At 42.9% G+C, this 25,977-nt stretch overlaps 1 protein-coding gene across 2 annotated transcripts; it reads right to left on the bottom strand.

The window, feature by feature from the left end:
• Positions 1–25,254, bottom strand: LOC132589359 (uncharacterized). Of its 2 annotated transcripts, none has more exons than XM_060262079.1 (9): positions 25,151–25,254; positions 21,195–21,456; positions 16,441–16,550; positions 15,944–15,997; positions 13,065–13,154; positions 12,190–12,261; positions 4,913–5,003; positions 3,770–3,840; positions 1–1,475 (listed from the first exon to the last, which is right to left on the bottom strand). In XM_060262079.1, the coding sequence occupies exons 2-9, from the start codon at positions 21,266–21,268 to the stop codon at positions 58–60; spliced, it is 1,980 nt and encodes a 659-aa protein (XP_060118062.1). In that variant the 5' UTR covers positions 21,269–21,456; positions 25,151–25,254; the 3' UTR covers positions 1–57. The 2 variants fall into 2 exon arrangements, with proteins under 2 accessions (XP_060118062.1, XP_060118063.1); XM_060262080.1 differs by having other exon boundaries at positions 13,065–13,151.
• Between the last annotated feature and the right edge of the window lie 723 nt (positions 25,255–25,977).

The raw sequence follows: 25,977 nt of genomic DNA, 5'->3' as shown, positions 1-25,977 counted from the left end.
TCCACCCTTTATTATGCATCTTTCCAGCTCACCAAGATTTATTAGATTCTCCTCATTCTAGGAGTTATAGGAGCAGCTGGAATGGGAGGGAAAGGCAGATAATTTGTACCTGCTGGGGAACCTGTTTGCTCTGCCCAGAAATCCTCTGGTAATAGCTGGAAGATGAGTTGTTTCCCCTCGTGGCCAGTAGGCTCCTCTCGGGATATGTGGTTGCATTGCTGTGGTCACGTGTGGGTTAATTTCACCTCTAGGCCAGCTGAAATTTTCTAGAAAGGGGTCGCTTCCATTCAAGAGATGGTTTACTCCACTCGGCACTTGCCTTATTCCCATCTGAGGTGGGCTATGGATGTTTGGAAGCTGGCTTACGCCACTAGTCCATTGGGCTTCTTCTTGGATGATATCTTTGGGAAGCTGGTTTCCTCTATTCAAGAGTTTCTTGGTTCCATCCAGGACCTTCCTCATGCTACCCAGGAATCTCTCCGAGCCACCACCCAATGGCTGCTTCTTTGTTTCATCTGGTGGTAGACTCTGCTGACTGCTGCCTTGATCATCAGAAGGCAAAGCTAGTGCTGTACTTCCAGCCCTGTAGCAGTTGAGTGCTGCTTCATTGTAACCCAAAGACACCTTACTTCCAAGAGCTGACCTGTACCCAGCAACTACCTCCTGAACCCCTTGAACTTCATCTCCAGAAGGTGGCTCTATTTTGTCATGCAGTTCATTGCCCCCAGCATGGGACTTGCATTCCTTCTGTAATTTGTTCCAGGTAGCGGGAACCTCATATTCAGTATCAGAAGCGCGTTTGGGCTGCTGCTCATTCTGTTCTGCATTCCATTCATATACAGGAGAGGATCCATACTCATAATGAGTCTCATATACAGGGGAGTACTGGTACTCGTATGGCATCTCGTATGTAGGAGAGGAGTCATAGCTACATTGCCACTCGTAAAGTGAGGTACCATACTTGCATTGTGACTTGTGCCCTGGGGAGGACTCGTGTGCATATTGTGACTCACGGATAGGAGAGAATTCATACTCGTATAGTGACTCATAAGTAGGAGAGCATTCGTAGCTACAGTGTGAATCATATATGGGAGAACACTCACATGTTTTTTGTGTCTCATATGCAGCACATGAATCATAATCTGCCTCATTTTTCGTTGTGCATGCTGAAGGAGATGGGCATCTGCAAGGTGACTCATAAGCAGGATATGAGGGGCATCCATATTGTGATCCATATATGGAAGATGAAAGATAGGCATAAGGCGCTTCGTTCTTCTCCATGTCATATCCCCCACATTGGTTGTTCCACCTTTCATAGGGCTCGTATCCCTCCAGAGTCTCATCATCTTCTTCATCAGGCGAGTCACAATCGGGCTCCAACTCACATGCATCCTCCTCCTTATATTCCGGTGCTGACTCATACTCTACCTCTTTCTCACTGGCTGCTTCTTCCAGGTTGTTGTTTTCTTGCTCTCCTATAGCCACAAAAAGCAATAATGATGATTTTTTAAAAAAAAAAAAAAAAAGAAAACACCCAGCAACTCATGTTACATCTGCATCCCTAATGATTTCACCACTGGAAAAGCACCACAGGTTTTTAAAAGGTCCTCATAACTAACCTGCACAATTCCCCTAGGGCTGGCATGAAGGATCAGCATAGTGTGACATCTGCTGAGGACCTTAGCAAACCAAAGTCACTTGGACCCATTGGCTTTCACCAGGAATAGAGATCACCCCCAGAGACCCCTGCCATGTCACAGAAGCCTTTGGAGCGATCGCCCATTTCATACTGAAAGAGGCCAGTATGGTGCAGAATTCAGCTGCTTGGTGCTCCATTTAGCCCTGCCATTTCTGATGGGGCTTGAAGAGACTGTGGAAGAGCCTTGCCCTACTTTCCCATCCAAGATAATATGCATATATATGCACAATGGAATGGCACCAGATCGCCTCAAAACCTATACCCTGTAACTAGGAGGTATTAATCAATTCCTTCACTTGATTGAATAAACATGCGGCCCATGGAGGGCTCCAATCAGGCCCTCCAGCAACTGGCTGTCATCTGCTTCATTTTCCCTTGCCTGCTTTTTTCGGTCGCCATTTTGTGTTTCTCCCCTGACAGGCCAGAGCAGCAAAACAGCCTTTCCCTCTCCCCCCTCCCTTTTCCCAAAGGGAGGAGGAGGGAGGAACAGCCTCAGCCAATGAGGGAGCTTGGCTCTATAGCTTTGCTGGGTGATTAAGTTTGCCAGGCTCAATTAATCACTCTGCAGAGCTACTGAGACAAGCCTCTCTTCCTTCTAATAAATGGCTGAGGCTCCTCCCCCTCCTCCTGCCCTGGGGAAGGAAAGAAAGAGCCAGAACTTCCTTTGTGTAGCCCCCCCCCCCCACCATCAGGAGAGCTACAAAGAATACTTTTAAGACTAGCAATGTTTTAGTGGAGGTATGAGCTTTTTGCCTTGCTACAGAGAGAGAGTTTTGTTGGGCTTGTAACTGGGTTCCCCTCCTCTTTTTCACTGTACTCATGCCCTCCAGTCTTTCTCAATAGGAAAACATGTGAACTCTTTAGAAGAGAAATATCAGCTTTAGGCTGAGAGTGTGTTCCACCCCAGGTTTACCCAGCAAATTTTCCTTATTTTTTTTCTTTCACATTTTCCATTGATTGGGGTCTTGAATTTAGACTTCCCAGATAGTAGGCTGACACTGACCACTGTACATGGCTGTCTCTCTGTTCTTGTAGTTGTTGTGTTGTTGTTTTTTTTTTGGGGGGGGGTTAGTTGTAGTCATTTTTCTGGGGAAAATTATAGTTTTGTAGACAAGCACATAACCCTCAGTCTGTACCATGGTGCCTTCACATGTTCTTGACTAGTACTTGAAGCAACGTCTGTACAAAAGCTCACAATGCCCAGCTGCTTCATGTTCCTCTGGGTCTTAGGCTCAAAGCCTTGACCATGAGACGTCTGTAATGAATGTCAATGAATCAAAAGTAGGTTTGCAGCTTACAGATGTGCACACCTGAACAGCACATATTCAAGACTGGTAGAGCACAGACATTGTCTTCAGTTTTTGATGCAAGAATTCATAGCAAGAGGTGACATTTATCAGAGACTGTAAAACAAAATACTGCAAGCGGGCTAATATTTTAAGCATGTTTTATTTTAAGCAATATATATATATATATATATATATATATATATATATATATATATATATATATATATATATATATATATATTGCTTAAAATAAAACATGCTTAAAATATTAGCCCGCTTGCAGTATTTTATAAATCTTAAATGTGTGTCTGTGTCCTTTATGAAGTTTATATGTCCACTACTTGGCATTATATTTTATGATACTCATGGCTCGGCCCAACAAGGTCTCATTTATGTCAAATCCGGCCCTCATAACAAATGAGTTCGACACCCCTGCTCTAGGGTTATTAAATAATGGACTCCAGGATGGTAAAGGGTTGGGCTGTTTCCATCCTTTGAGCACATGCTTATGGAAGTGGAAATTCTTATATAATGATTTTGTATCCTGACTTTATTCTCAATCAACTATGAAAATTTTAAAAAATGAAAGTGGAAATTCTAATTTACTTTAATAGTTGTGGCTACAGAGCCAAGGGGTGATAGTTACTGAGGTCTGGTCACAAAGATATGTTCTGTGCATGAAGCTAAATGGAGCTATATATGGTTCACACTATTGTCATTTGCTCTGACATCATTCCCAGTTCCATAGGTCTTATTTTGGCCTCAAATCATTGCTCCTCACCACAAGCTTCAGCAGATTGCAGCTCAATGTCATCCTTAACTTCCACTTGTTCAGCATCCTTTTCTGGAGTCCTGGGAAATTAAGTGATTGGGGTTACCCAACAAAAGACAGAGAGACACAAAAGGCTCTTTTTCTCCACATCCCACAGAACTTGCAAATGGTTATTTGTTTTTCAGACAGTATCAGCAACTTCTCCTTGGCCTCTCTGGAAGAATTCCAGGCTCTGCTTAACAGATTTTTCACTCTCACACACAAATCTATGACAATCATTCTTAAGAATCTGACCTAAGTCTTTATTTGCTATATTTCTAGCATAAGGCAAATTAAGGAGCATCCCAATCCTTCTGATTTAACCTCTGTGTTCAGAAGCACTGTACCTCTGTGTGCAGTGGACCCTGCAGTGAGACAAAAGCAGGAATAGGTCCTTTGTGCTTGGCTTATGGGTTTCCCAGAAAGGGCTGGTTGGTAGCTGCAGGGAATAAGATGCTGGACTAGACCTTTGGTCTGATCCAGTAGGGCTCTTCTTAAGTTCTGTTTCTAAATTGATTATGAGGCCTTAATGAGATGTTCCAGGGATGTAAAGTTGCTACTAATGAGTGTTCATCCTAGATTTTCCTGGTGATGTCTAGTAGAAGACAACGTGATATCAGCGCAAGCAGCAGTCAATGAAGGGAAGTAGGAGAAGGGTCACTGTGAGTGCAGTGATGCCTTGACTTGCCATGCATTATTCTTTTCTAGTTTGGATCTCAGATATCATTTTTGCTCCCTAGAAGGATGTATCTAGTTACCTTGTGGCTTCAGACTTGCATTCCTCTTGGAATGCAGATGCCAGTTGCTTGGAGAAGGTCATACTTTGCTTTGTAAGAGGGTCACTGCTGGTAGGGAAACACTGGAACTACCTTGAGTGTGTTATGAACATGCAACTCTCTGGCTTGAGTTACAGTATCAGGAGAGTTAGAAATGCAGGCTGTAAATTCACTGGGGATATTGGAAGCATACCTAGGATTCATATCTATTGACCAGCAAATGTTTGCTTGACCTACTGGGTCATCTTCCAGCCCAAACCCGCTCCTTCTGTCAATGTTGAAAAACAACTAACTCTCCTTGCTGTTTGAGAAAGCTGAGGTTTAATTCCCACCTTACCTTCTGTTTAGGAGATGTTTTAAATTGAAGACTTTGGGGTCAAGGGTGAAGAAACATAGTGATCTTTTGGGGCCAAATGTTATTGAAACACCTATAGAAAAAGATAAATTTGTTGCTATGAGGCAGAGAAATAACGAGGTCCACATAGACTTACTGGTTTGAAGCGAGGTTTACTTTATGGTACCATAAGCAGAACCCAGTCGGGCATGGGCCCCCAAAATGACTGAGATACATTTCCCTGCGTGCATACAGTTTTCAAGCAAGCAAGCAAGTAGGCTGGCGCAAGCTTATCAGATTTCAAAGATCCGCCTTCACAGAACTCCTAGTAAATTTCCATAACATGGCCCCCTTTACTCTATCTATATACAGCAAGTCGCCTGTAGGAGGCTGTTCCCTTATCTAATCTTACAGCTGGAGCTCACATCCTGTGGGCAGTAGTCAGTTTCTAATGGCAGTTTTACAACAGACCTCTTAGTTTGAAGACAAAGCATATTTTTACTCAATATGACAAATATTATTATTATTGGGGGTATTAATTAATTATTCAGGGGCTGCCCCTTCATTTCCCCCCTTTCAGTCTTCTGAAAACTTATTTAGTCTGAAGGAGACTGACCATCCTCAAACAAATTAATTCTGTATGACCACTCAGGAAGGGCAGCTAAGTAACAATTTGGTTTCGACAGGAAAGACTGAAATGACACTACAATGGGGTAACAAAATAGTATATTGACAGAGATGGGGTAAAAATGGGTCACGGGAGAAGGAGAGACAGTGATGGGATTATCCATTCACACTGGCACATCCCAGTATTTTTCCATCTAGAGAAGATGTGTGGGGGGGAGGGGAAGGTCGCTCAGAGGCATGCTTTGGCTATGCAGCCCAGCCTTCTAATATGGAGTTTTCCTGGTCTCCATCATGGGGCCTTTCTGGGCACATAGGCTAGCTTGAGAGGGCCTCCCATATCTTTTAAGGCTACCCTCTTTATTCGGCAGCACTCTTGTATCAATTCCCCCCTTTGGCACTGCCCAATCCTTGGAGGCTGTGTGCCACATTTCATGATGCGCTGCCGATCAGACTTCAAACAACCAGGGTTGAGACACAGTTGGGACAAAGAGGAAGGGGTTAGGAATGTCAACTACAAAAAATAGGCTATACATGGGTTAAATTTTTTTTTTAAAAGCAATCCAATTGGGAAAAAGGGGACTATGTGTCTTGGTACTAAAGACTAACTATCACTGAAATTGGGACGATCTTGAGGAGGAGGTAGAGGAAAGAGGAGGCTAAAGATACATTTCATTTTTGAGGTAATCGATCACTTGAACAGGGAAATCCATTCATGGTATATGCATTGAATAATTACATATGTCCAGTCTAAATTTGTGAACATGAATCTTGGAAGGATCCTATGGAATTTATTTCTTTATCAATAAAACATTACTAGCTATGATGCAAGAATACAAGAACTCATCTCAATTTCTAAAACGCATAAGGAATAATAAGGGATATATGCAAGTGACATGCTATAAACTGGATCAACTCATGTGCCTTTATGGCAAACACCTTGTAGCCTGGGTGATTAAGATACACACATTCAAACATACTTGGAAACATTGCCAGTTGCGGGCAGTCCACATTTGGCCACATTATTTACAATAGAAAAACCATTTCCTGACTAATTCCTTGTTCCCCTCCCCCCTTAGTCTAACAAAAGGTCTCCTTTCTTGAGTTCATGGAGGGTTTGCATGCTTTATGCATGACAGTCTTTTCACAGGGAAATCTGTTTTTATTGCAGCCAAAAGGAATTCTTTTTCTGGAAACACAACTTGGAAGTGGCAGTGGGGCTGCTGTTGTGATCAGCTCAAGCAACTAGCCTTTTGCTAGGCAGAGGAATTTCCCTGGAAATGAATTTTCTCCACAACTCAGTTTGGATGGGGTTCTGGTGGAGGCCTTCCTTCCAGCATCATTGAGGCATGGCCAGGCAAATTTCAAGACTCTGGGAAGATATGAAAGAGCCTGGAAAACATACTTGGAGAAACGAACGAACAAAACAATTGTAGGTGCTTTTCCCCTTTAAAGCTTTCCTTGGCTGTCCACAGATTGCCATCACTTGAGTCCAACCCTGTTGAGATAGGGTTGCACACATTAGCTGAATTACCACACTTGCTTTGGACTGGAGACTTCCTCCTCCTCACATGGAGTTTCAGTTTGACAAGGTCTCTACCCTTCCAATGTTAAAGGGCAGATTTCATACACCATACATTATGCAGAACACAAATCCACAATATAACCCTATGCATCACTTCTCATGATTCAGGCTAGAGCACATCCATGTAGAACGCGTGCACCTAGAGGTTCATGAGAGGCTTTTTACTTTGTTGTAACAGATATGAATTTTAAAAAAGAAAACATGAAATTGTGCACAAGATTGGAGCTCCAAGAAGAGATTACCAGAGTTGGGGTTACCCCTGGATTATGAAAATGGTCACAAAAAGGGAAGAAAAACTTTTGCTATAGCTTTGGAATATATGAAATTGTCAAAAATGAGAAAAACTTCAAAAACAAAACAAAACTGAGGCCGCAATAGAACAATGCCAGCTTTAACATACATGTATGCGAGGGATCAGACCCAAAATGATTAGAGAACTGGATCAGAGAATTTAAACCACTGGAAGTCAGTGGGGCGATCAAGTCCCACTGAACCCCATTTTTCTCTGTGCCAGCTCATCCAAAATTTGTTCTGTGGGTCTCACATAGGTGGAGAGTGGGTTTCAACAAACTTTAACAACAAAATCCTAAAAGCAAATAATAGTTTATCCTTAAACAAACAATTCTTAGCAGACATACCAGCAATTCTTAAAACTACTATATAATGATGAGCATGTGCTAAACTTGACTTGCATATCCGGATTTCCTGCATATATAACAAAACAATCCTGGAAAGTAAATTCTGGTTAATACACCTTGACAAACACACAAAACAATTCTTAAATCTACTTCTAATAAGCATGCAATATATATGAACTTAGGAGAAAACCTAGTAAGGAGCTTGCACAGCCAAGGAGATGTGTGGGGCAGTGCAAAGATATAATTCAAAACTGATGCATAAAGCAGGATGCTAAAACATGCACCTTGACAAAGAAGGTTGAAATAATGGAGAGGCAGAAACTTAAAACAAGCAAATGAAAATGTGTTATCCAGTAGCAAGCCTGGCCAGGACTGGAGACTGGATTGAAACACAAAATCAAGCAGAATTGGAGTTCTACCATGGTAAGAACATGAAACATGGAAAGGATTTTCTAAACAAAACACTCAGAAAAGGTCAAGAAAAGATTTTCTAAACAAAACACTCAGAAAAGGTCAAGCTCTAACAAGATACTATAGATGGAGGCATAAAATAAGATAGATAAGCATGTAGATGCCTCTTTCCACAGGTAAGAGGTTCGCCAAATAGCTACATAGGAAGATTGATATGCACAGTTCATAGATGAAACATACCTATAATGTTCTTCTATAACACATGTTCTATAATGTTCTTCTATAACACATGTTATATAACACATACTATAACTTCAAATGAAAAGAGGACTTGTAGGAACCAAAATTTGTGAGGTAGAATTTTAAAACACTGTTATTTTCAGGAAATAAAAATTCAGTACCAACAACAAAAGGCATTTTCAGATTTAAATGAATGAAAAATTGGGAAGCAGTTCAAAGTAAGATAGAAAACTGTGTGTGTTTATTTATTTATTTATTCCATGACTTATATCCCGCCCTTCCCATAAAATGGCTCAGGGCGGCTCACAGCAAACAATAAAACAGAGTCTAAAATATTATTATATATATAAACATTTAAAAAATCAGAGCATTTAAAAACCTAAGCCTTAAAATCTTAACCTCACATCTATACAGTATGATTCACAGAAGTCTAATAAGCTACATTTATTTCTCAGTCAGGCGTAGGCTAGCCGGAAGAGGGTTGTCTTACAGGCCCTGCGGAACTGAGCAAGGTCCCGCAGGGCCCTCACCTCTTCCGGCAGCTGGTTCCACCATGTAGGGGCCATTGTGGAAAAGGCCCTGTCTCTAGTTGTCTTAAGACGGACTTCCTTAGGCCCGGGGATGGTGAGAAGGTTTTGAATCCCAGACCACAGTACTCTCTGGGGAACATGTGGGGAGAGACGGTCCTTCAGGTAGGCAGGTCCCAGGCCATATAGGGCTTTAAAGGTAATGACCAGCACCTTGTACCGGACTCGGTATGTTATTGGGAGCCAGTGCAGAGCCCGAAGGCCCGGCCGAATGTGCCCCCATCTTGGGAGGCCCAATAACAGCCGGGCCGCGGCATTCTGCACCAGCTGCAATTTCCGGGTCCGGCACAGGGGCAGCCCCATGTAGAGGGCATTGCAGTAGTCCAACCTCGAGGTGACCGTAGCGTGGATCACTGTTGCTAGGTCGTCGCGGTCCAGGAAGGGAGCCAACTGCCTTGCCCGTCTAAGATGAAAAAACGCGGACTTGGCAGTGGTTGCTATCTGAGCCTCCATCTTTAGGGAAGGCTCCAATAGCACCCCCAGGCTCTTGACCCTATCCGCCGCCATCAGCGGCGCACCGTCAAAAGCTGGCAAGGGGATTTCCCCCCCCCCCGGTCCCCGCCGACCCAAACAAAGGACCTCTGTCTTCGCAGGATTCAATCTCAGTCCACTCAGTCTGAGCCACTCAGCCACGGCCTGTAGTGCCTGATCCAGGTTTTCTGGGGCGCAGACCGGTCAGCCGTCCATGAGTAGATAGAGCTGGGTGTCATCAGCATACTGGTGACACCCCAGCCCATACCTTCGGGCAATCTGGGCAAGGGGTCGCATAAGTGTTAGATGTAACACTTGAAGACCACATGCTCCTGGTATGAGATGTACTTAACAAAAATCACAAGAGAAATAAAATTTCCAAAAGGTTTGATACTGTATTGCTTTAGCAGAAAAAGATGTTCCATGTAAACCCAAAATTGCAAATATAAACTTTTAACCCATCGTCTCAGATTTAAAAAAAAAACTTAACAAAAGATCTTCTATTAGGTGCACCATTTCTATAAAACAAAGGAGATCACAAGCTGAATATCTTAAAAGTATTCCTCTTAAAATTAAAGCTACAAAATCTAAATACAGGGGAAACTGATAACAGCCACTAGAAAAAATATTTTCAGACTCAAAAGGTAAAGCAAAAAAAAAATTATCAGAGGAAAAGCTTCTAATCTAGGAGAACTCTTAGCCTCAGGGCAGTTTACAGGCAGGGGCTTTTCTCTAGCAGAGAAGGATTAGCTGTAAGTGGAACTTTGGGATGCCAGCTCCAGACTGGAGATTTCTGAATATTTGGATTAAATTTGGAGATTACAAGGCATACAGTCCATTTTCTTGGACACTTTCTCTCCCAGAGGCACTGGCCTTAATGTTCTGGGCATTACATTATATTTTTGGGAGTGATCTCCAGGTTCCACCAGGAGACTGGCACCCTTGCAAAACAAACTAGTGTTTTGAGCAAGCCAAGGAGCTTTCAAACTGGCTTGCTTCTTTCAACATATGCACATCTTCCCTCCAGGCAACTTCCTGGCTGGGAGTGGTCTTCTTGAACTACTCATTTTGTTTTTGGAGACATTCTTGCAGAATTTCAAAAGTTTGAATTTGTATCTTTATACCCAAAATCAGGAGAAGATAAGAATTCAGAAAAATATCTCAATTGTGCCTCCCCCCTTAGATACCATGGGGCATATATATAAAAAATCCTTCTCTCTCTAAGGCTGGGAGAGATAAAATTGGTTTAACAAAAGATAGAAAGAGAAGTAATCCCAGTATTCTCTTATCTGATCTTGTTAAATTTTCCAGGATACAGTTTTTTTTCAGGTTAAGCAACTTTTAAACACAAGATGGGGAAGGTGATGAAATATCTGCCTGGTAGGGGCTCAGATTTTACACTTCTTATTTCTGCAATTAAGATTAAATTTGGCTAAGTGTCTTTTCTTTCCTAAAACAGCTAAAGAGGGTCTACACAAGTTTTCCTAGCCAAAATCCAGTGAAAGATGCTAGGACAAAAGTTCTTTGCAAAAGAGAAAACTTTGACTCTTTGCAAAGGTGTTGGCAATTTACTTCTCTTAAAGAGACTAGATTAACTTTGTATCAGAGACAAGGTTTTCTTTCTGGTTATGAGAGGAGAAAATTCAAGCTCTGGGTGTTTCCTTATTTGCATGTGAAAAAGGTGATACCTGGAGTTTTCCTTCAACTTAGTCGCATAGTTAAGATTTTCAAATGACCAAATTTCTTCTTCCCTGGCTAGTTATGGATCTGATTATAAAAGAAGACGGATCTCTTTCTCTAAAGACACCTGGTTGCTTGTGCTTTAAGAGGAGAGGTGAAAATTTTCTTTCCTTCTTAATGTCTCAGGGCGCTGCATTCTCAAAAAAAATTATATTCTTTTTGCCTTTTCTGGTTCTGTTAAAGAGCTCACACCCGCTGGGTAGTCAGTTTCTAATGGCAGTTTTACAACAGATCCCTTAGTTTGAAGACAAAGCATATTTTTACTCAATATGACAAATATTATTATTATTGGGAGGTATTAATTAATTATTCAGGGGCTGCCCCTTCGGCTAGAAATTGTTAACCAATATCTGTGAACAGTAGAGATCATGACACAGTGCTGCTGGTTAGATACTACCAGGATGCATCCTTTCATAAAGCAAGAAAGGTTTTCTCTGGGCCAGCCCCCTGCTATGTTTACTGTGGCAAGGAAGCCAGCTATGTGGCCTACAAACTTTGCACTGGCCTTAAGCCAGTTCCTTACAGCCTTATGATTTTCAAGACTAAAGAGGTCTGAAGTGCTTGAAACAGCACTCCAGTCAATAAAACCATCACTGACAAAGCATGCCCAAGAGAGTACCACACAAACCAATATGAGTTAGCACTGCAGAAAACCTATCACATTTGCATCCCACCAGAGACCTCAGGGCATCGTATCCCCACAAAATGTAGTGGAACAGGGATTTGAATACCAGTCTCTTCTCCGTTCAAGTTCAACACTCTATCCACTGTACCATACATGCTAGCTTGGACACAGTCAAAGGCTAGACTAGAAAAGAACAGAGCCAGAGAGGCTGCAACAGAAACTAGGAAAAGGCTTTAGGAGGACAAATACACAAAATTGCCAAAGGAACCAAGAGGGAGTTAGAGCAAACCCATCCAGGAAGCACCAGAAAGGCACAAATAGTAAGGGTTTTGATTTAAAGAAGGTTGACAATATCCTACCTGAGTCTTCTGAAATAGAGATGGAAAATAAGGGACCTCTTAAGTACCATGGAATATGGTCATCCTTTGTGGCTGAAAAAAAATGAAACGTCGGATAAATGCAAGCTCCCACTTTTCCCCCATCAGAATGTTCCACTCACATTGTTCTGAAATGTAATCACTAATTTTCCCTTTCGCTTTCAGATCCTTCTTAAAGGACATTTTAATGTGATAAAAAATGCACACGTCTCTCTCAGTCCTACTTGCCCTACAGCCAATCCGCAACCAGTAATGTAATCCTGGCCCTATATTGTCAAAGAGTAGCCTTGCTGGCAAGTTTATTTATTTATTTAAAATGAATAGCTTTGAGTTTGAGAGTTACAATGGTGGGGGATACTTAACCCCTAACAACAACAATGCAAATATTGTCTGGACCCCCAAATAAATGACTGTTGGAGGCTGTGGTTTCTATAGAAGATTTGTCTTCAGTCTTATTCCCTGTCCCCAGCCCCAGTCTGGACTCATATTCAGCAAGAGGACCTGGGAGTGGTAAGTGCAAAAAACAGCAAGGTTATATTGGGTGGAGAGCACAGTTTCCTAATCAAACCTATGGCACGACTAGATTCAAGAGATCAACATGGATGTCTTTCACTTTATTGAAAAGCATCCATGTAAAAACAGGTGGTTATAACTGCGGCTATGCCACAGGGCCAAGTTATGTATGTCTTGTATCTTATCCGGTTGTGCCCACAATAATCCAAAACACTCAACAAGCAAACAGGGCTGAAAGCTTGGACTGCTTTGTTCCTATGGATACAGGTTCATTATCTCTAAGAACTTTGAGAAGCACTGCATTTTTAAAGTGGAAGTAAATGTCTCATGTGAAAAAAACTTACCAGAACAGGCATCTGAGCCCCCAAACACCTCTCGGAAAACATCCCAGGGGCTGCGGAAGGTGAAGTTCAAATCTTCTCCCTCAGGAACTGCTGGGAAAGTATAGCGATTCATAAATCTTCGACATATTGGGGTCCTCCCACTAGGTTTTTTTTTAAAAAAAACTGATGCAAAAGTGAATTGTTCTCCCATGGGACCCCTAAGTCCTGTCTCCTTAGACAATGTCTACATAGTCATGACGATATGCCTATCACTGGCATTTTGTTCTGAAAAGCTCACTGTGAATTGCTAATGTACTCATACAAGATTATCCTGGGCCCACAAGGACCAAGTACAGTTCAAGGTGATCAACTATTTTAAATCAGTTCCTTTTTACTTTGTCATCCAGACAGTATTTTAAAACTAAGCATCCAAAGCTTGCATAGTTGTCCAGAACCAACGTCTTTGTTATAGGAGAATATGCTAGGTCTGTTGTGGCTCTGGTCCTGAGTACAAATCAGATAATAGACCAGGGTTCTGCAGTGGAGCATCTGTGAGTGCCATGGTACCTGCCAGTACTTCCCCTGGTGCCTGCCAAGTTTTTCAGAATGTGGACAGAGAGCCATTGTAAGGCAGGACTTGTTATTGGCTGCCATGATTCAAATGGGAGAGTTTTCTAAAACAGCAATAGCAGCTGTAGCTACTGGAGAATCAGGTGGACTGGTAAGTACCCATTTTTTCGTAGACCGTGTGTGGTTCCATTCCCCTTTCAGCCTTTTCATCTTTTTTATCTTTTTTATTCCCCATTCTTTTTCTCCCTTCCTCTCCCTAGGCTTTCCTTAATTTCTTTTTTATTGTCCCTTATTCTCATTCTCCCTTTGGGCTTTCCTTCATTTCTTTTCATTTTCCTCCCATGATTCTTTTGCAAAGTGAGGAGAAAGGTAATGTCTTTTGCTATGCCTCTTGCAGCAGCCATTTTGGGCTTGCCACAGGAGGTGGAGCCATTTTCTCCACTCCCAGATTCCAAAATTCCCTCAGGAACGGAGACTCAAAAAGGCTGAGGAGGACCTCTGTATACATCCAGGGCCAGTGCCAAGGCCCCAGACCTCCCTTCGCCCCGTGGCTGTGGTGGCACGAACGCACCCACTATTGGAGGTCTTCTGGTTGGAAAATCAATTTCTATATCCCAAACAGTTCAATGGATCGTTTGATCAAAATGAGATTTGAGAGCCTTTTAGTATAAAAGCAAAAACATAACTTTATTTCTATAGGAATGGGGAACTGGGATGGAAAACATTAAGAGCTACATCCTATCACTATGAAAGACATATGGTGTAATGTACTGAGAACCGAGATGGTTTGAAGCCAACATAGTTTATTCAGTAGCACATTACAAGAGAGGGAACACGCGGGCCGGGCCCCGCTTATATACAGTACCCGGAACAGCCCCCTCATCCGACCAGGCCAATCCTGGTCGGTCAAACTTCCCGCCACAGATCTTGATGGGCGGGGTGACTGGCGAGCTCCATCCGGGGACCCAGGGGTCGCCTTCAGTAGCTATCGCCATGCGGCCTGGCAACTTATGTTCAATACGTAACACATGGCTAAGAATAGAGATCACTCTTTCTTCTTGACCTCTGGCTACCTAGACAAAGGAAGTCACCTGACTAACTGACCAATTAACATAAACAGTCTTTTCCCCCGGACTTTTTCTTGATTGGCAGGGAGCCAAGTTCCTCTTCCTAAGTCAGGCAGACAACAGAGAACAGGTAAACCGTTTTAACTCTATAATGACTGGAACTTAGAACATTGCAAAAGACATGCAGAACAGATACAAAATTCCAACACCCACCATCGCGTTGCCCCTGCTCAGCACAGATCCGGGAAGGCTGAGCAGGGGCAGTGGGGCAATGTGTATGCTCATGGAAACCTTCTGCAGCGAGGGAGGGCAGGTTCCAAGTGCCTCTGAGCACACGTGCCACCCCCCCCGGGGCCCCTTCCCTGCTGCTGCTCACCTGCAGCACTCCTAGTAGGTGGAGAGGTGGAGGATGGCAGTGGAGTAGCAGGTGACAAGGTAGGGTTGCCAAGTCTAATTCAAGAAATATCTGGGGACTTTGGGGGTGGGGCCAGGAGACTTTGGGGGTGGAGCCAGGAGACATTGGGGGAGGAGCCAGGAGCACGGGTGTGACAAGCAGAATTGAACTCCAAGGGAGTTCTGGCCATCACATTTAAAGGGACAGCACACCTTTTAAAATGCCTTCCTTCCATAGAAAATAATGAAGGATAGGGGCACCTTCTTTTGGGGCTTGTAGAATTGGACCCCCTGGTCCAATACTTTTGAAACTTGGTGGGTATTTTGGGGAGAGGCACTAGATGCTATACTGAAAATTTGGCACCTCTACCTCAAAAAACAGCCCCTCCAGAGCCCCCAATACCCGCGGATCAATTCCCCATAATTCCTTATGGGAATTGTTCATGGAGGTGCATAATGGCTGTGTGGGGGTGGGGCTTCCCCCGCCAGCCAGCTGGCTGGGGGAGGGGGGAAGCCTGTAAAACCGTGGGATCCCCTGCTGGGACCTGGGGATTGGGAAGCCTATGGCAAGGGCAAGCATGGCAGAGGTGGGGAAGGGCAACAGGGTTGGCAGGGCACATGCAGGGAGGGAGAACCTGCTGCCTGACCCTGGTGGCCACCTACCTGGCCTACTGGGATGTGCCAGCCTTCATACATCACTCTCAGTGTCCTACTTGCCTTACAGCCAATCCACAAAAGTAATGTAATACTGTCCCTACATCATGGAAGCTCTTGAGCTTGAGAGTTACTAGACAGGTGTAGCCTCAATGCAAGGTTCATGGTGGGCACTGGCAGGTAGGCGAGCTAAATGGGAGAGGAGCTATTCCCCACCTGCTGCTGAGAGTCCATCCCTGCCATAGCAGTCATAACGTTCACGCTTCAGCTCTGAAAGAAAGAAAGAAAAAAGTTGATCCATTCACTAGTCACCTCTTGTTTCAGTCTCTGTAACCTGTGCATTAGACTAAAAGCTGGCTCTAACCTGTCAAATGGCTCTTCCAAGCAGTAAATTCTAGCAATGTTCACAAGGCAGGATGTGGTATGGCTGATATATCCTGTTGTATCCTTTTCTATATACCACATGCCCATCCCTCCCACAGATATTGGTATTCCTCCTGTAGAGTTACAATAGAAGGCCAAGGAACAGATTCCAGAAAGGGCATGAGAGACAGCCCATTCACTTCCCCATAAGTAGCAAATGCTGTATAAATCAGTGTCCACAAGTGCAAAGAAACAGTTAAAGTAAGAAATAAGTAAATAAATGAATTCTACAGATTCCTAATCAAGTAGGAAAGAAGAAAGGTGACTGGTAAATGGACTAGGTTTCTTACTGTCTGAGAGCACTTCATAAGCTTCTGTAACTTCTTTGAACTTCTGCTCAGCATATTTCTTGCTATCTGGGTTTTTATCTGGGTGCCACTGCAGGGCTTTCTTCCTGAACCTGCAGCATTCCAGGACAGAAAGTAAATGTTCATATCAGAGTACTGTGGCATGTTGTTCAGTACTATACAACTCAGGCTGGATGTCAACAGTGAGTGACCTCTGCTCTGCTTAGTCCATTATAGCTGTTTTTCCTTACCCACTCATTCCAACTACGGCTACATAAAACCAGAGTCTATCTGCAGCTACATACAACCAGAGTCTTCTCCAACTCGTTAATTGGGGCAGCTGACGCCATCTAATGTTTTTACGCGCTAGTATTGTTCAGTAATTGGTAGATTTTAAGGATTGTACTATATTTTAACCTTTGTATGTTTTTAGGGTTGCCAAGTCCAATTTAAGAAATATCTGGGGACTTTGGGGGTGGAGCCAGGAGACATTGGGGTGGAGCCAAGATCAAGGCTGTGACAAGCATAACTGCACTCCAAAGGGAGTTCTGGCCATCACATTTAAAGGGACAGCACACCTTTTCAATGCCCTCCTTCCATAGGAAGTAAAAGGATAGGGGCACCTTCTTTTGGGGCTCATAGAACTGGATTCCCTGCTGGTCCTGGTCCAATCGTTTTGAAACTTGAGGGATATTTTGGGGAGAGGCACTAGATACTGTACTGAAAATTTGGTGCCTCTACCTCAAAAAACAGGGCCCCCCTAGAGCCCCAGATACCCGTGGATCAATTCTCCATTATTTTCTATGGGAATAAATCTCCCTAGGGAATAATAGAGTTCCCAGCAGACATTTCCCTCCCCTGCCCCCGCTTTCTGACGACCCTGAAGCGGGGGGAGGGCCTCCAAACCGGGGGATCCCCTGCCCCCACCTGGGGATTGGCAACCCTATATGTTTTAATAGTGTTGTAACCCACCCTGAGCCTGCCATGCGGGGAAGGAGGGCAAGAAACGGAATATAATAAATAAATAAACCCAGGGGTCGTTGTATAGATAAAGAGGTGCCAGAGCTCATTAGCACAACTCATTTGCAGAACTCATTTCATATGCCACACACCTCTGACATCACCGTAAGGTGTACTAAATTATATCAGCTCAGCATCTACCTCAAAATGCTTCTTGAATTATAATTGTCATAATAAAACCTTATTTCCATCATACTTTTAAAATTACTTTCTCTTATGTGATCACAGTGGCATGATGAAGATTTCCATCTGTCTGCTTTATATGTTTTGGTAATTTCCCCATTGTTTGTCAAATCTTAGAGTTCAGCAAAATTCTCACAGGGGGCTTGAACAATGGAGCCCCCAAGCAAGGGATTTTTTTCGTGTGGGGCGGTAAAGAAAGAAAAAGCACAATAAAATTTAGAGGTTCCGGAGCTCTGCTCCTGTGAGCTCCTGCCCAAAAGGAGGCCTGAATAAATCCATAGAAAGTCAGCAAAGTAAATCAAGAGAGAGTAGACTCTAGAAGTTTCTTCATTGCTAAGCTGTTTTCTGTTTGTATGAATTTTTCTTTTATGTGAAGGAACATTCAGAACTTGAATTGTACCAGCGGCAGTCTCAAGTGGGGGAAAACCATTCTGCCACACCAGAGCTTTGCCATCTCATTGTCCTGTAAGCATGAATTGGGCCTCAGGATGTGCATGGTCTAAAGGGATTACTGGCAAGAAGGAGCTATTGTTATGATCACAGATGAAAACAAGTTTAGTAAATTTATTTATTTATTTATTTATTTATTTATTTGGGATTTATATCCCGCCCTTCCCACGAATGGCTCAGGGCGGCTTCCAACAATTAATCAAACTTAAAAGTAAACAATTTCAAATATAAAACAGTTAAATAATTTAAGCAGTTAAAACATTAAAACAGAGTGAATCAATATCTCTGAAGACAAATTCCTAGGCCCTGTCTATCCCCATAAGGGCAAAAATCTCAAAGATGTGGAAGGAAATTGAAATATTCCTATAAACCTGGACTTCTTTTACTGGTTAAACAACATAAAATGCATAATTTGTAATTTATTTTATAAAATTGTACTATTTGATATATTCGTGGAATTTAAAAGTAGAAATATTTTCATTTTTATAAGAAAACTTGGAAGCGTAGCCAATACTTGAGAAAGAATTGCAGACTGATGAACTCTGTGCTACCATAGCACCTGTATCTTTAATCTCTTTTGCCATTGGAGAGATGGGAAAAATAAAAGTTGAAGGTAGAAAACAATTTTGGTAGTAAACAAAATGAATTTGGACAGAGACTCACATTGAAATGTAGGAGACAGGATTTCTAGTATGTCTGGATATTAAGGTAAAGTTAGAACTTTGAAAATACTGAACTCTTTTAATCATGTATAATCTATAAGCACATTACAGCTTAGTAATTGTTGTCAAAATATTCACATTTAAACAATCTAGAAAATGTTGTGTATGTCTACAGTATACAAGTGTTTTTTTAATTCCAAGTGCTCTTCAGAAATTTCCAGTTTGTACACTGGAAAAATTGAAAAGGCCCCCTGACTTTTTATGCTGTGCATTTGGTATGAATGAAATGTGTTGTAAAATAAGAACTAACTACTTCTGTATGAAGCGGGCCAGCCACTATGATCATCTTCAGAGGTCCTGCTTCAGATGCTCCCACCTTCTGCAATTAGGTGGGCAATAACCTGAGAAAGGGCCTTCTCAGTCATGGCACCAAAACTATGGAACTCTCTGCCGGGGAAGATTCATATCCCTATCCCCTTCTGTCGCCATCTTCCACCTGTGTGCAAAGACATTTCTGGCATCCCAACCAATATTGTTCTTATGTTTTGAATGTATTTTAATGCTCTTCTTAATTGTTTTAATATGTGTTTAGGGGAGCTAATTTTAATGATTCTAAAATGTATTTTTATTATGCATATTTTAAATTGAGAGCTACCTTGAAGGCCCTTGTAAGGGAAGAAAGGTTGCATGTAAGTTTGGTTTAAAAATAAGTTTCTCTCAATCAAAAATATTTTGTAGGAGGATTTGCCCCCTGCAATGCTTCTCAAAATTTTCCAGTTTTTTTCCACTGGAAACATTGGGAAAGTCCTCAAACATTTTCATGATACACATTTTGAGGGTGAAAAGTAGGGTTGCCACGTCCAATTCAAGAAATATCTGGGGACTTTGGGGGTGGAACCAGGAGCAAGGTTGTAACAAGCATAATTGAACTTCAAAGGGAGTTCTGGCTATCACATTTAAAGGGACCGCACACCTTTAAATGCCTTCCCTCCACTGGAAATGAAGGATAGGGGCACCTTCTTTGGGGGCTCATAGAATTGGACCTCCTGGTCCAATCTTTTTAAAACTTGGAGGGTTTTTGAGGAGAGGCACTGGATGCCATGCTCCAGATTTGGTGCCTCTACCTCAAAAAACAACCCCCCCTAGAGCCCCATATACCTGCGGATCAATTCTCCATTATACTCTATGGGTCTGAGAAACTCATAAAACTGATTACATTTGAGAAGACCCTGCTGACCAAGCAGAACTCTATCTGGGCTTTTCAAGAACGTTCAAAGGAACAAACTAGACAAGACAGTAGGTATTTTGTGATCTGATCACCCACGCTTTTCAAAACTTAAAATCAGTCAAGGGGAAGGCATTTAGACTGGGGCTGTAATGCTGGGGAAGGGACATACCTGTATGTCTTCCCCTCTCAAGGCAAACAACAATTCTGGTAAGGTGATGTACATTGCATAACCCACATTGGAGGAGAGAACTTTCTGTTCCACAATGGTATGAATTCCCTGCCCCGTTTATCACAAGTGCAGGGGGAGGGGATCACAGGACACCTATCATCTTGTCTAACTGGCCACAAATTCACTGACCGTGGGAGTAGGGTTGCCAATCCCCAGGTGGGGGCAGGGGATCCCCTGGTTTGGAGACCCTCCCCCTGCTTCAGGGTTGTCAGAAAGCAGGGGGAGGGGAGGGAAATGTCTGCTGGGAACTCTGTTATTCCCTATGGAGATTTATTCCCATAGAAAATCACGGAGAATTGATCCGTGGGTATCTGGGGCTCTGGGGGAGGATGTTTTTTGGAGTAGAGGCACCAAATTTTCAGTACAGAATCTAGTGCCTCTCCCCAAAATACCCACCAAGTTTCAAAAAGAATGGACCAGGGGGTCCAATTCTATGAGCCCCAAAAGAAGGTGCCCCTATCCTTCATTATTTCCTACGGAAGGAATTGAAAAGGTGTGCCATCCCTTTAAATGTGATGGCCAGAACTCCCTTTGGAGTTCAATTATGCTTGTCACAGCCTTGATCTTGGCTCCTCCCCTAATGTCTCCTGGCTCCACCCCCAAAGTCTCCTGATATTTCTTGAATTGGACTTGGCAACCCTATGTGGGAGACTCATGCCCAGGTCTCCATTTTTTCACAAGTACTAAGTCCGCAGGAGAGATACCTATACAGATGGATTCCAACTGAAAGTTTAAAGGTGGAACCCGGTTTGAAGAATTACACAGAATCCATAGCGGTCTAGGGATACCTCTGCAGAACTCCCATTCATTGACTGGCACAAATTGAATCATGAGGCAGGCAGCATCCTTTATGCGCTAATATACAGTCACACGTTAACACAGTAGGCTTGGTGCTAGAAATCCCTTTACCTGACTTTTAGTCATGGCACGGGACACCAAAAATATCTCAGTACAAGACAGTAGAAAGCTCAAAAGGAAGACTTACGCTTTTTTAATATCACTGTCGGAGGCATCTCGAGGAACCTCTAAAAGTTTATAATAGTCTGGCACAGCAGCCATTTGTCTGTCCAGTGCAGGGTCCAGTAGCAGAAAAATGGAGGGAAAGCAGCTGTGAGGGGAACAGTGTCTCTGGCAGCACAGCAGACGTCCACAGAGTTTGAGCTGATTCTGTTGCTGATCATGGCCGCACTCTTGGCTGCACTGCTCCTTACAGCACAGCGGGAGGTGGTTGCTGTGGGCAACAGGCCCTGCAGGCAAGGGAACAAAATGAAGCCCCAGACAAACCAGTCACTCCACTAGGTTCTACAGAGAGGATGGGCAAGGAGGTCACTCTTCGAAGAGGAATACCTGGATACTGACTTAATTTTTACCAACTCAAGCTTCTACCATACTGTTCTCAACCAGAAGGATCCACATCTATCTAGCTTCAACCTACATCTAGACCAGAGACAACAACACCCAAACCATAGTGGCGCATTTGTCAGTTAAAAATACCAGACAAGGAAAATGGATGTTTGGCTGCTCTACGCAAAACAGAATACATTTAGAAGGATGGATCAGTGGTTCGGAGCATTCAGAACCCGTTTCCATTCACCTTATTCAAACTCGATTCGGGGGCGGGGCGGGGGAGGAAAGTGAATCTGTTCTGACTTAAAATATAACTAGGCATGTTGTGAACTTTACCATGGAAGATGACGGCCAGGCAAACTTACCTTCTCAGCTCCCTCAATCACGTATGAGGCAAACTCCTAATCAGATTGCCTTGATGGTTGCATTCAAGTTCATCCCAAACTGTTTCTGCTTGCTTATTTTACAAGGCCAGGCCACTGCAGCATGCAGCTACTTTTGCCCAGTCCTAGAACTAAATCTTCTTGATTGCTGATTGAGGCATGTACCCCACTGAGTCATGTTCAGATAATTAATGCAATGTATTAGTACTGCAAACCACTAAATCACCTGCAGTTCATCCCCTCTGTGCCTGTACAGGTGGATGCATCCATTGAATGACCAAAACTGGCTAGATTGCTTTCCCTGCTTTATGCACTGGAGAGGTCAGTGCCATCTATTTGAGAAGTGATCCCAAGACTGGCTAAATTCATACAGGCAAAATGAAGAGATATAGAGACATTAGTAACAAGTCTCAATTCAAAAATCTTAAAAGGTTTTTTTTTTGTTTAATTAATTATGTGCCTTTAAATATTGGAAATGTCCACAAACAACTGCAAGGAAAGCTGCTACAAACAAGCACTATAATTTTGCGAAAAGCAGTATAATTGTGGACAGTGGATAAATTGCAATTTATTTGGATATATCACAACAGCTTGCCAAATAACTGAGTCCTTCCCCATGACTAGTGAGCAGAATACAAGCCAAACTGGAAGGCTGTTGAGTATACCTGTATATGACATGGCCTGAATTAATTTGGGCATATCCAAATAGCCTGTAAAACAACTTTGCCTATCACGGAGAAAAGGTTCTTTCTCTCAGAATCCTAGTTTTACAAGTTTTGGATGGAGAAGGGATTCAGTTCTTCTGCCTGTCGTTTCAAATTGTCCAGATGAGCCAGATGATCTTTATTCTGTGATTGCTTTTTTCACTCTTAACCTGCCATAATTAAGCAACAATGACTGTGTATAGCAGCTTCTGGAGATTGACGCCTCAGGAGCCATGCTGGTATTTAAAATTGATTAATTTGCTGTTTATGAGCTGGGCTGCAGTTGAGATGTTATTCATGGTAACAAATTACCAGGGGTTAGCTATACTGTTGCAGTAAAAATAAATAAATTGCAATTTATCCACTGTCCACAATTATCTGTTGCAGTAAAAAAAAACAACTATCAATCTTGTGGTACCTTAAAGATCAATACGTTTTTATTCCAGCATAATCTTTGTGGGACGGAACTGATCATGTCTGATCCACAAAGCGGGTCCTCATTTGGCAGACACACACACACACACACACACACAACGAATCTGCCAAGGGAAACCTTTCACATACATAAGAAGAACCGATTCTAGACCATTAAAGTTTTTACTGGGATAAAAATATGTTAGACTTCAAGGTCCTACAAGAATCCTTTTATTCGAGAGGTTGTTTGCTCTCAGATTGTTTTGCTGCTAATCTCATTTGAAAACACAGCTGAAGTTTCTTTACTACGCGGATTAATCTAACCTGACTATAGAAACAGATGGGAAGGCAGTGAAGGATCTCCTGTCAGCTAAACTGGGAAAAGAAAGTCTCTACCAGGGGTGGCCAAACTTGTTAACATAAGAGCCACATAGAAAAAACATCAGACATTTGAGAGCTGCAAGACATGAACATCAGATGTCTGAGATCTAGGGTTGCCAGTCTCCAGGTGGGGCCTGGAGAGCTCCTGCTTTTACAGCTGATGTCCAGCTGACAGAGATCAGCTAACTGGAGAAAATGGCTGCTTTGAAGGGTGAGCTCTATGGCACTGTACCATGTTGAGGCTCTCCTCCCCATGCTCTCCTCCCCAAACCCCATCCTCTTCTGGATCCACCCCCAAAGCCTCCAGGTATTTTCCAACCCAGACCTGGCAACCCTATTGAGAGAAGGAAGGAAGGAAGGAAGGAAGGAAGGAAGGAAGGAAGGAAGGAAGGAAGGAAGGAAGGAAGGAAGGAAGGAAGGAAGGAAGGAAGGAAGGAAGGAAGGAAGGAAGGAAAGTTTTTACTGGGATAAAAATATGTTAGACTTCAAAGTGCTACAAGAATCCTTGTATTTTCCAACCCAGGTATTTTCCAACCAGTGCCATATTAAACCCTATGGAGGCCCCTAGGTAGTTGAAATCTTGGGGGGCCCCTTGCAAATCATTTCAAGAGTCTGAGCACTGTCCCACTGCCCATGGCCCCCACTGCAGCCTGCAGGCACCTTCCTAAAAGCCCTTTTTTACTAAGCAGTGGGGGAGAGGCAGGGAGAGGCAAACTTGGCGACAATGCCAGCAGCAGCCTCACCAGGCAAGAAGTTGGGCAAAGAGCAACTTAGTTGCTGGCTGTGTGTGCAGGCTGGGAAGGCTGCAAGCAGGGAGAATAAAGGGGGGGGGGGGGAGCTGGCCCAGGGCCCCTAAAGGCATGGGGCTAATTGTTAATCCGGCTGTTTCCAACCCAGACCTGGCAACTCTATTGAGGGAAGGAAGATAGATGGTGGAGGTGGAAAGAAAGCAGCTTTAACTTTAAATGCATTCTCCAAACTGCCAGCTCCTTGACTTGGAGAAATTATTTAAAGAGAGAAATGCTTCTCCATGCTGGCCAATGGGGTGGTGGGGGCTTCAAGAGCCACACAATGTGTGTGAAAAAGCTACATGGACTCCTGAGTTGCAGCCTGGCCATCTTTACTGGGTGAATTCCACTCAGTTGTGCTTTCTGTGGTTCTCACCCAGTGTGTGATGAGAGAATCATTCCATAGAAAACAAGCTGATCTTAAACCTAAGTCCAGGTAGGCAGGTGGGATCTAATGTGGGTTGTTTTCTACAGTAAGGCTTTAAGATCTTATCAAAGATTTCAGGTTTTCACGGCTGGTAACATCATTAGGGTTTGTAGAATCTTTCGGGCTCAAGTGCCGTGTTCTACTGGAGAAAGTTTTTCTTCCAGACGTTTCGTTCTCAGCTGCGGAGAACATCCTCAGTGGCGTTGCAGCCGGAGCAGGTGCTCTGACCTTCTTGGCTGCTTTAAGATCTCCTCATAAGACACCAAAGTGACTGAACACTTCAAGAGAGCAAGCTTATTTCAGACAAATCCACTTGGTTGGTATTTCTTATTCCTCACTTCCTGCTAACATCAAAACTCACTGCTTTCTTGATCCTTCAAGCTGCAGATTATCCTGCATCCCTCTTTTACACGCTCCCCATCGTTCTATACTTCAGTGCTCCCCGTTATCATTGGATATTCCCTCAGCTTCTTAAATACCACCTAGTTTAACTATACCTTAGCTCATCCAGAGATTGCCCGTGTTCTTTAGTTCCACCTGATGGCTTGCTGGGCAGTTACTGTCCTGGGGGTGATCAGAGGTCATCAGTACCCCAATCATGTTCTTTCCCCTGAACAGCTGCAACAGCCAATAAGAAATTGAGGGGCATTGTGACATCAGAGCTTTATGCTTTCCTTAAGGATGTGAGAGGAAAATAATGATCAAAGGCCATTCATTTGTAAAAGTGTGAGTTATAACTTTGTTAGATCTTAGTTGAAATGGTCCCATTCTCGCTTTTAACTGCTGTCACTGAAGTATATATTTACCTTGTAACTCCTGGCTTTAACATGGGTTTGATACAATTTAGGTTGGGCATAGTTTTATCTATCCAGCAGCCTGGTGAACATCTAAAGATATTTGGATAATTAGAAGTTCATGTATCTAGTGTACAGTGGGAGTGTTGTTTCTTTAAAGATACCTTGAAAGGGGACTTCAACTCCAAAGGGAGTCAATACTCTCAGTGAAGGTTCTCAAATTAACTCATTGTTAGGCAGATAATTGAACTTTAGAAAATTAATAAAGAAAATGGACAGAAACATTGCGCACAAGGAAAAATCTGGCTCAAAATCAGCTTCCAGAAAAAGATAGCGTAAAAGTAGTTTTCCTTCACCTGATGAACCTTATGCGGTCTTGACAGCATTTTCCACCACCACAAAGTAGTTTCAAAAGAACCAGGAAGAAAATGAGGAAAACCAGAAGAAAAAGTGAAAACTAAAAGTAGAAAAATGTATGTGGAAATCAGGGGATGAACCAAAGCACTATGGGTCCAGAACAGACAAGAGAA

The sequence above is a fragment of the Heteronotia binoei genome, chromosome 21, assembly GCF_032191835.1.
Source record: "Heteronotia binoei isolate CCM8104 ecotype False Entrance Well chromosome 21, APGP_CSIRO_Hbin_v1, whole genome shotgun sequence".
Taxonomy (NCBI): domain Eukaryota; kingdom Metazoa; phylum Chordata; class Lepidosauria; order Squamata; family Gekkonidae; genus Heteronotia; species Heteronotia binoei.
The sequence above is the reverse complement of the archived record's forward strand: the minus strand, read 5'-3'. Positions and strand labels throughout refer to the sequence as shown.